Source organism: Heterocephalus glaber, unplaced genomic scaffold, assembly GCF_053883595.1.
Source record: "Heterocephalus glaber isolate CG9 unplaced genomic scaffold, H.glaber_assembly_v1.0 deba00001561, whole genome shotgun sequence".
Classification (NCBI taxonomy): Eukaryota; Metazoa; Chordata; class Mammalia; order Rodentia; family Bathyergidae; genus Heterocephalus; species Heterocephalus glaber.
Window position 1 is genome coordinate 6,672,382 of NW_028258349.1, and position 9,993 is coordinate 6,682,374.

The 9,993-nt window shown below is 40.5% G+C and overlaps 1 protein-coding gene and 1 long non-coding RNA gene across 2 annotated transcripts; one reads left to right on the plus strand and one right to left on the minus strand.

Annotated features, from left to right (window-relative positions):
• Positions 1–2,724: 2,724 nt before the first annotated feature.
• Positions 2,725–7,356, minus strand: Uqcrfs1 (ubiquinol-cytochrome c reductase, Rieske iron-sulfur polypeptide 1). The gene is made up of 2 exons (XM_004858771.3): positions 7,080–7,356; positions 2,725–3,608 (listed from the first exon to the last, which is right to left on the minus strand). Exons 1-2 carry the CDS (start codon positions 7,291–7,293, stop codon positions 2,998–3,000), a joined length of 825 nt encoding a protein of 274 aa, XP_004858828.1. The 5' UTR covers positions 7,294–7,356; the 3' UTR covers positions 2,725–2,997.
• A 92-nt stretch (positions 7,357–7,448) lies between these two features.
• On the plus strand, positions 7,449–9,704 carry LOC147823982 (uncharacterized). Its single transcript, XR_015443037.1, has 3 exons — positions 7,449–7,600; positions 8,323–8,607; positions 8,701–9,704. It is a non-coding gene; the product is annotated as an uncharacterized LOC147823982 (long non-coding RNA).
• Positions 9,705–9,993: the final 289 nt, after the last annotated feature.

Consider the following 9,993-nt stretch of genomic DNA (forward strand, 5'->3'; position numbering starts at 1 on the left):
TTAATGGTACATATGACAGAGACAATAAAAGATGTTACGCTGAGGTGACTAAAATTAGTAAGGTTTGGGGAATGATTTGGGCCCAGGGAGAGGAGGTAATGGAAAAGAAGGCAGGGAAGACTACCAAGTTTTTAGCTTACCTAGGAGTTTACTAAGCAGACCACCATTGGTGAAGAAATTAGTTTGTGGCAGAGATTACCTATTTTAACAGGACATCTACAAATAGACACCTACAGTGTGCAGCTGAATACAAATGTGAACCTCAGGGAAGCGAGATAGGGGAATAATAACTACAGTAATAAAATGTGAATGGTAAAGCAGATGCTAAAGGTATTTTTCATTCTAAAAATATGGACTTTTATTTGGGACTAATATACGAAATGCAATAAAATTCAAATACATGAAAATACAAAAAAATGAGATTTAGTACTAGAAAAACAGAGAATGACTTCTAACAATCAGATGTATATTCCCATTGTTTAGAAAAATGAGTGTACTAAAAGCATTTTGATCCCAAGTCATAAATACCAAATAAGGACATATTCCCTTTATATTTCAGATTGAGTCAAAGATTTTACAGATATCTATCTCTAATAAATAGCGCAAAATTTACAAATAATGTATTTTCTAGAGCATGCTTTTTAAAAACATAATGAAAGGGGCTGAGCCTCAATACTGTCTCAAGAATGATTCCCGGCAAAAAGCAATTCCTCTAATGGTCTGCTATCAGGATACCAACTGGTCAGATTTCCTCCACTGCAAGTCATTTCTCCCTAATATTTATGATTTTGTTTCTGTAACTAAGTAAAAAAGCTAACATTAGGTCTGCTCTATCCACTTAGCAAACTGTAGAGGTCCAAGTCAAATGATTTGAATTATCTTGCCACATGTGGAACAAAGCTTTCATTTAAAATTAAATATTACTGCGATTTCACTGTATGGCATCATGAAACTCAAAACATCATCAGACATAAGCAGCCCACAAGATACAGCAATTTCAGCTCAGGGTACCTGGGATGCAACACTGAAGAGACCTGTGAACTTACTTTTGTCCTCCATCACCATGTAGATTTTAATGCAGTATATCTGGCACTCCAAAATCAGTTGAGGACTGGAGGCAGTAGTCTGGGATGGGTATCAATATACTCTGTAAGGAAGGAGTGTTGTTGACATTTTTGGCAACACAATTTTTTTAATGTGTGGATCTGTCTCCCTCACAACTGAATGTTTCATATCCCTGCTCTGCTCCGGCCCAATACCAGAACACAATCCATTATGTGGAGTCTTAGAAAATAGTAGGAAGAAAAGGTCCAAAGGGGTAGGGGAAGTGGGAGGAACAGGGGAAAGAAGGGAAAGGAAAAATTATGAGAAATGGAGAAAATGGAAACAAAGTCTTTGTAAATAGGGAAGGGTGGAGGGGGTGAAGAGAGGGCTGGGAATGGGGAAAAAATAAGAACCAAGATGCATCATGTAAAAGTACAAGTTCCCAATGAGAAATGTAAACGTATTGTATACCTAAAGTGCAACAATAAAATGTACCAATGAATAAAACAAAAAAAAAAATAGTACTTCCATGCCCCCACGTCAATTACCATACTTAGTAATTACTTCTAGAATGATTAACAGAAACTTTGGCATTTTCCTTTTTTGACAAAGACTTAGCTGCTAATATTAAATGATGATAGTAAGTTCCCTTTGGACAGCCCTAACCTCATTTGGTAGTTCACAAGTGTGCATGTGATCAGAAGGTAGATTTGGGGCGGGGGATTTAGCTCAGTGGTTCCAGCGCCTGCCTTGCAAGGGCAAGGTCCCAAGCTCGACGCCTGGTACCACAGAAAAAAAAAAAAAAGGTAGATTTTGTACAGTGCATATATTACTGACCAACCTCCCAACAACCCGAGCCAGACAAACCCATCAAAAAGTAGCTGTGATGTTCAACAAAGGGCAAAGCCCACTCCCTGTTCCAAGGGGAGTACCACACCTCAGTCCTGTTTCACCTGTTAACTGTTTGATGCCAGTTCTAGACAGGAAGCAGAAGGAAATAAGATGTTGATGCTGATATGTTCAAACCCCACCTCCTTACAGTGAAGTGATGAGTCATACAAACCTAACTGGAAGAAACTCCTAAAATGTAATCACTACAAACAAAACCAGCAGGGTCATTTGTTACAACACAGTATTAAGTCCCAGATGCTCCTTTCTGCCTCTTGATAGGGTGGACACAGGAGTATTAGGGACATGAACACCCCCAAAGTGAAATGAAGGAATTAACAGAGAAGCACTCTGATTTTGGAAAGCTTCTCTCAGATATTACCCCATCACTGCCTCCTAAAATTAAAGAATTCTAAGTACTGTACTAACTTACTTCCATAAGGGACCAAAAAATAAAAATAAAAACTAAAAACTTCATAGCCTATCACCCAGGCAAACAAAACCAGCTAACCTCACCTGACGGAAAACCCTCAGAGGTACCAATACCTCTGCAGTACCCTTTCCCATAGATTACATTCAACATTATCACAAAGATTACAATGCAAGAGAACATAGGACATTTACTGAGTCCTGTGGAAAAAAAAAGGAAAAATCACTTTAGAGATGACCAGCTAATTTTACCCATCCTAACAAGAAGCTATGTAGAATCTGTGCCTTGACATACAGCAGGAAACAAATATTTGGACAAGTAAATGAGAAAGTCAATTATAAATTTCACAAAAATCTTGTACATCAGTCTGAAACATTTAATTAGAATTAAGTTATGAAAGACATTGTACCTGCTAAGTCTATGACTGAGCTTAACAATGTTTAGCAGTGGTTTTATTAAGTGAATGCTTGAACGTTTTCAACATTAAATTCAATTCACTTTACATTAATGTTTGCAAATACATTAACAATTTTTAAACGTTTCAAATTAACCAACTTGAAATACAGACAGCTTGCTCTCAATTCTTCTGAAGAGACATGAAGACTGAAAGAACCCTAGGACTTGAGTCCAAGTCTCTAACCAACAATCAGTAAATCATCACTGGGGAAGTGGTATGTGGGAACTTCAAGGTTGAGAGGCGCAGGCCCCTTCCTGATCCTGCCAGAGGCATCATAGTGTGACCCATGGCAAGGGCAGTAATAACCACCAAAATCTCCAGCATTTGCAATGGGTACACAACCAAGATGAGTACAAACACCTATCAGGACAACCCATTCAGGTTTCTTTACTCGTTCTAAATCGTGCTGTGGGTCTCTCAACTGGGACACTTCAACTGCAGCTTCCTGCTCAATTTCCTTCTGGGTTCTATGGCGCACAAACAGAGGTTTGCCTCTCCACTTGAAAGCCATGCTCTTGCCTTCTGGTATATCGGCTAACTTGATTTCAATTTTCGACATGGCCAATACATCAGCAGAAGCACTCATGCTGGAAACAAACTGGGAGACAACATTCTTGGCAGCATACGCGACACCCACAGTAGTTGTTGCAGTTACCAAATATGAGAAGGCTTTTCTAGCCTCACTGCTCTCTTTGGAAGACTTTGTACTATCTAATACTTCAGTGCGACGATAGTCGGAGAAGTCGGGCACTCTGACATCTGTATGGGAGTAACGAACAGAAGCAGGAACTGCAAGACAAACAGGAGGTTAGCAAACCATTAGATGCAAACCCTGATGGGGCATACATCAGGAAACAGACTTCACAGATTCAAAAGCAAAAAATCAAATTCTAAAAATGCAAAACACGATACTAGTCTCAGAATAGTCAAAAGGGCAGTGCTAGCATATAAAATACAAAAAATGAAGTTAACTATTATCTATCATATTGGTATGAAATCAGAAGCTAATACTTATAAATATACTACTTATATATATTATATACTATGTATATATTCTAAATATAATACTTAGGAATTCTTTCTGCCTGAACACAGCTAATTCAGAATTCCTAACATCTCAGTGCACCGAATTAAAATTTAAATACCCCATAAATAGCAATACTTCAGTTTCCACAACTGCTAAAGCCTACTACACAATCACGCTAAGTGCTTCTAATATTCTTTGTATCAGAGACTCCCAAATCTCACCTATCATCTAGTCTATGTGGTAAGCTGATGCGCAGTCATCTTAAGGCAAATGCCTAACCTCATATTTTTAACTATGTGATCTCTGAACTCCAAAAAAATTCACAAAATATTACACGAAAAGACAATAAATAATCTCTGATCTTTTAATACGTGTAGTTCTCTAAAAGTTAAGAATTTCCATTTAGACTTTAGAACATAAATTAGTATTATTTTAAGTACGGTCACCCATAGGCAGAGAAAGCCATCCTTAAAAGACATCCTTAACAGAATACAGTGCATAGCTCTCAATGTGAAATCTATAAAGAACAATTATTTCAATTTACCAGGGGAGAAAAGAGAAAATTTTTCATATATTGCCCTCCTCAGTTATGAGCAGGAGCTTCTTTAAGATTAAGGACCTCGTCTTTTTCATTTTATTTTTGTGAGTCCCGCAAGTGGGATACTTCTATTGTAGGCCATAAAATGGGCCAAATGTTTGTGTCAAATGAATGTTAACTAAAATAGTTACTGCCTACAAAGTACTTGGGGAGCAAGTAGTTTGTTTAAAAACAAGTTACGTCCTCTCACGCCATTTGTAAATATTTGACAAAAAAAACCCCCAAAAACCCAAAACCTAAATTTATCACTTTTAAGTATGTTTCAGGATGCAAATCTCTTTGCAAGTTACATGTTTTTAGAAAATATGCTAGTTTCCTTTCTAGAAAAGAGGACATTAAAAGTTCTTTACTTTTAGAATATGTGTTCTGTTAATCCTTAACAGTATACAAGCTAATGGAAAAGAACACTAAATAGAATGAGCGTCATTCTCACTCAGAAATTTGGTGTATACGGCCTCTCTAACAGGTTGCACACACATTATTAGGTTATAACATCAAGGACCCTTAAGACAGCAATGGCAAACCTTTTAGAGCTTTCAATGATACAAACAGCCCACTGTAGTATAGGTGCCATAGGTTCACCACCACTGCTTTAGGATATTAAACTGCCATGTTGCAAAAATCACTAAGCAATTCACACCAGTTGTATTAAGTCTGAGACTAAACAGAAATGCTAGATTAGTTCTAACCTAAAGCAAGATCATGTATTTATGGAAATGTAGCCTAGAAAGAGATAATCTGAAGTATGTTAAACACTTTTTTTAAAGGTTTTAAGGTAAGCTCCGATATGCCTCGGAAATCTGCATAAGAGATGCTACCATGATGCAAACTTCTTTCCCAACTCAAAGATCTACTGTTCCAAATTTTCCCATACTGTCACTACCCATATGATCAAAGCAGATGTTAATGTGAACCTGAAGACATAATTCAGAAGAGATTTCTGTTCTTTTGTGTTCTACATTATTTGCCTGATAAGTATTTCAATAAGGTGGGCAATTTTTAGAAGAAATCCTTTAGTCATGTGATAAATTCTAGAAATGCCTTTCACCTTTGCTAAAACTTTTCTTCCTTACCCAAAACAAAGGTTTTCTTCAACATTCATTCACAAATATTCTGGGCCAACTGTAAAATCTAAGGTGGTGGGACATAGTAAAATGGAGGAGATAATTCTATCCCTTTAAGCTCAAGGTCAGAGATCACCCAGATAACACAATATAAAGTGGAAAATACTCCATGCTATAAAGACATAAAAGAATGAACAAATATAAAATTTTATTGACCCATCCTAAATTGAGATTGAAAGGATGGTAAGAAAACTGAGTGGGAGAATCTTTCAAAGTGCAGAGAAGCTTGGCCTGGTGGTAATGACCTGTTATCTTAGCTGTTCTGGAGGCTAAAGTGGGAAGATCACCTGAACCCACAAGTTCAAGACCAGCCTGGGCAACACAGTGAGACCTAGTCTCTGGGAAAAAAAAATGTGGAGAATAGGGTGAATGAGTGCAGAGTAAAAAGGTGTCTAAGGAGGGCAACTTGAGTACCCTATGCAGAAGGGTAACAAGTTCAAATGGCAATGGAACCAAGCAGGTAACACAAAATAACAAGTAACTTGATAAGGACTGTGAACTCCACCCTAGATAACTATGGGACCACCCAATACATACCACAGGGTAGACTATACCCACGTAGAAACTAGGGCCTAGATTTGCCAGCTTCCAATATTTTAAGAGATTCCGTAAGTTTCTCCAGTTTTTTAGTAAGTGCCCACACACTGCCATTTCACAATCTCTAATTCAGAAAATATAAGAAATGAAGACACAGAACAGAAGATAAACTGGGATCTTCTGACAGAGGTTATGATAAACTCTTGGGAAAAACCAATGGCTTACACTTTCAGTCCTGTCACATCCATCCACGCCATGTATCCCTGTACTTGTCATTTTATCTCTTGTAGCCTGTTACACAGCAACCTCTGCCTCCTCTTGAGGTTTACAATATGCAGTCAAAGGCCTTTGGCCAAGGGCCTGTAAACACTGCTGACCCTCTACACCTTAAGTGACCTTGAAGTTGTGTGTTACTGTTTTGGGGAAACAGGGATCAATGAAGGGGAAAGACTAAAGGAACTGATAGTGAAATGGAGAAGGTCCCCAAACCTAGTAACAGCTCATTCTTTTTGAGCATTTATTATAAAACTTTTTCGTGTAAGCCTCACAACCCTACGAAATTCGTAGAAGCACGAATCTATTTCGCAGATGAGGAAAACGTTTACAAACTTGCCCAAGGTCAAACTACATGTAAGTAACAATATTACTGTCAGACTTTGCTGGCAGTAGTAGGACATCTGAATCTTGAACTTTATGCATGACGAGGTAAAAGTTTAGCCTACACTGGAAGCCCAGACTGGGCCAATGCAGAGAACCCCTACAGGCCAGGACGCCAGCGCGGCAGCATCACTCCAGGGCGCCCCATTCAGCGCGTCCACAGCCAAGAAGGCCGAGGCCCGCGGAGGAGCAGCGCTGCCCAAGGTCGCCCGGTCCAGCAATTGATCCTCCCAAACAAACAGCACCGCCCTCCTAGGCTGCTCCTCGGGTCTAGGTCGCAGGGAGACAGAAAGGGGAGCCCCCTCTACCCGGCTCACCATTGAGGCCCACGGAGGCGACCAGAGGCCGTCCCACGGCCTGGCCACTCAGTGACTCCCGGCACAGGAAAGGTCGCTTCACGTCTAGCACCAGCGGCTCCGAGGTGGCGGGCACGGAGGCCTGCACCAAGGGCCGCAGCGCGCCCACCACCCCGCGGGACGTGGCCGAGAGGACGGGCGCGAACGGGCCCGAACGGGCGGCGACCGACAACATGGCGACAACTTCCAACTGCTGAGCCGGTCACAGGGACGACCTTCCCCCCCGTGCCGCAGACTCGAGGAGGCGCAGCTTTGTGACGTCAGCGCGCCGGCCACAGCGGAGCCCCGCGGGGCGGAGCAAGCCGGGAGAGGCGTGCGTGGGGCAGGGCTACGGGCCCTCGCTAGGGAGGGTCGGGGAGGGGGCCGCACTTGGCGCCTAATCCTTCCTCTGGCCTTGTCCTGGTCTGTGTCTGTAGGGGTCAACGGAGGCCCGGAGAAAGGGGCTGAGTTTGCGAATTTTTAAGTTAAAAACTTCACCTAAGGTGACCTATAGATAATGAAAAATATAATAGTTTAAATGGGGGAAATTCTTCCTTCCATACAGATGACCCAGAATATAGTAACTTCTAGTTGTCATAATGATTTTTTACCATCATCTAAAGACAAATGGCCATGGATCTGTGGGTAAAGCTTAATAATGATAATGATTTAAGTTTAGTAAGCATCTACTATGCATTGGATTTTGTGTTTTCTTGCATTCTTTCGCTTGTAATTAATGTCCCTATAAAGAAACAGCAATTGTTAGCGACATTTTACCATTGAGGAAACAAGTCTCTGTAGTTCCTTTGTCCGGCCCAGATTGCCAAGCAAGCAGGGAAGCAAGGTAGCCCGTCTCCCGGGTCAGTGCTTTTAACACCGCTTCCCGGGGTGATACTTTATGGGGTGCAGGAAGAGATTGCTTTCTGTCTCATGGTGAGAAAATTATTCCTTTTTTACTTCAGTCTTTGCGATGACACCGAAATGAAACTTTGAGTTTGGTGCTAATATAATTTCAGTTCCTCTCCACACTTACTAACCTCCCCCTTGAATTAGCCTTGAATTCAGTATACGCCTTGTATTCAGAGTTTTCTGCAGAAAACTAAATCCGGAGAAAATTTAACAATATTGTTCATCTTGATGGTATTTACTTTTTATCCATGGTGGCTATATTCTCGTGAGACCCTATATTCTCGTGAAATAAAGGGGTTTTTTATTGTTCTTTTAGGTAAAAAGAAAAAGTTATTTTGACTATTAAGTAAATACAGATACAAGCAATACACAGATTTGGCAGAATTGTGATATGACGCAAATGTGGACCACTGAAGTTTCTCAACAGGACTCTCCTTTGTATGCACTCTGACTTGGTCAAGTTTCCTGACCTCTCTGTGCCTCAGTTTCCTCACCCATAAAGAAGTTGAGGCTGTATTGTTAGCACCTGTTTTGCAAAGTTACTGGAAGGAGCAAATGTGCTGATATGAGCAAAGCACCTACAAGGAAGCAGCAAGTGAAGGTTTGTTGGCCTTGCTTTTATTTTAAACAGGACCTCCTCTGGGGCCACACCTCATTCCTCTGATCCCTGCTGACTCTTGCTGTTCCTCTCTAGGTTCACGACACACAGACCACTTTCTTCTTGACTTTCCTCAGTGCCATCCTTGTAGCCTCCAGGATTGTGTTGTACTGTAAGACTGAGAGCTGCTTCCTCAAGAGTCACCCCAACCAGGCTTGTCACACAGCTAGCACAGAGCTTGCTCCCCAAAACAACAGAAGGGTAAAACAAACACTTCCAGAACAACTCAACAAGCCATGCATAGTTTGAGTGCTTCACGTTAAATTGCTCAATTCCTAACAGCTCTTAGAGGGTGATAAGAGTGAATGAAGAATGAATGAACCTTCACAAGGTCTTCACTGCCTTCTATAGGGAGAGCAGGTCAGAAATTGTTATCTCCAGACTTTCCGGATTTAGTCCCAGCTCTACCACTCACTAACTAGGTCCTAGGGCAGATTATATAACCTTTGTGCTTTAGACTGCAAAATCAGGAAAATAATAGTATCTACCCCAAAGAGTTATTTTAAAAATTAAATGGCTCAATAGATGTAAAATGCACAGGACTGTGCCTCACATAAGTAAGTGCTATGTAAACATCCATCATCATAACGCCATTTTCTAGATGAATAATCTAAAACTTAGAGAAAACAAATGACCTACCCAAAGACACATCATTGATAAATAAAAGAACCTGTTTGTTCTGGGTGCTAGTCCAATGTTTCAGCAGAGAGAAGAGTAACTCTGTGGCTGCATATCTGTCCTTTGGTGAAAGAAAGGAAGCTAACATCTGGGAGTGGCAGGTATATTGGAACTTGGACCTACGGAGGCTGACCTGACTTCCCACTTGGTCGTTGTTGGCTTTTTTACAGGAGACTACAGTATTAACTTTCATGGTTCTGCTTACTCTTTCCTTGAACATCTTTAAGGCTCTGGATACAAACAACTTGGCTGACATACTAGCTATGCCCTTTACTAACTGTGTGACTTTGGGCAGTGCCCTGCTTCAGATTCCTCATCTGTAAAATACAGAGAAAAATGTAATTGTTATGCAGATTAAACTAGTGGATATGAAATACATAGCTCAGTGTTTGGCATACAACAAGAGCTTAATAAGTGTTTGCTGTTGTTTTTGTGAAGTAGAAAGAAAAATAGCAATAGACCTCACAACATAAATACTTGGTAATGGTCTCAGTAATCAGGAAATCTGAAAAACAAAGTATATAGATGGACAAATGCAATGGGAGGTACAACACAAAGCCTTTGTTTTAACCAGTGGATGGTTTGTTTCAATCAGATGTCAGGGGTCATATATTGGACACCTATTCTCTCCTCTGTCAGTTCCACTAGAGA

What these genes read in the sequence shown, in the direction of transcription:
- Uqcrfs1 (XM_004858771.3), bottom strand. Translation starts at nt 7,293, where the DNA reads ATGTTGTCGGTCGCCGCCCGTTCGGGCCCGTTCGCGCCCGTCCTCTCG. An exon ending in CGCCTCCGTGGGCCTCAATG is followed by an intron (nt 3,609 to 7,079) that starts GTGAGCCGGGTA and finishes TTTGTCTTGCAG; the next exon opens with TTCCTGCTTCTGTTCGTTAC.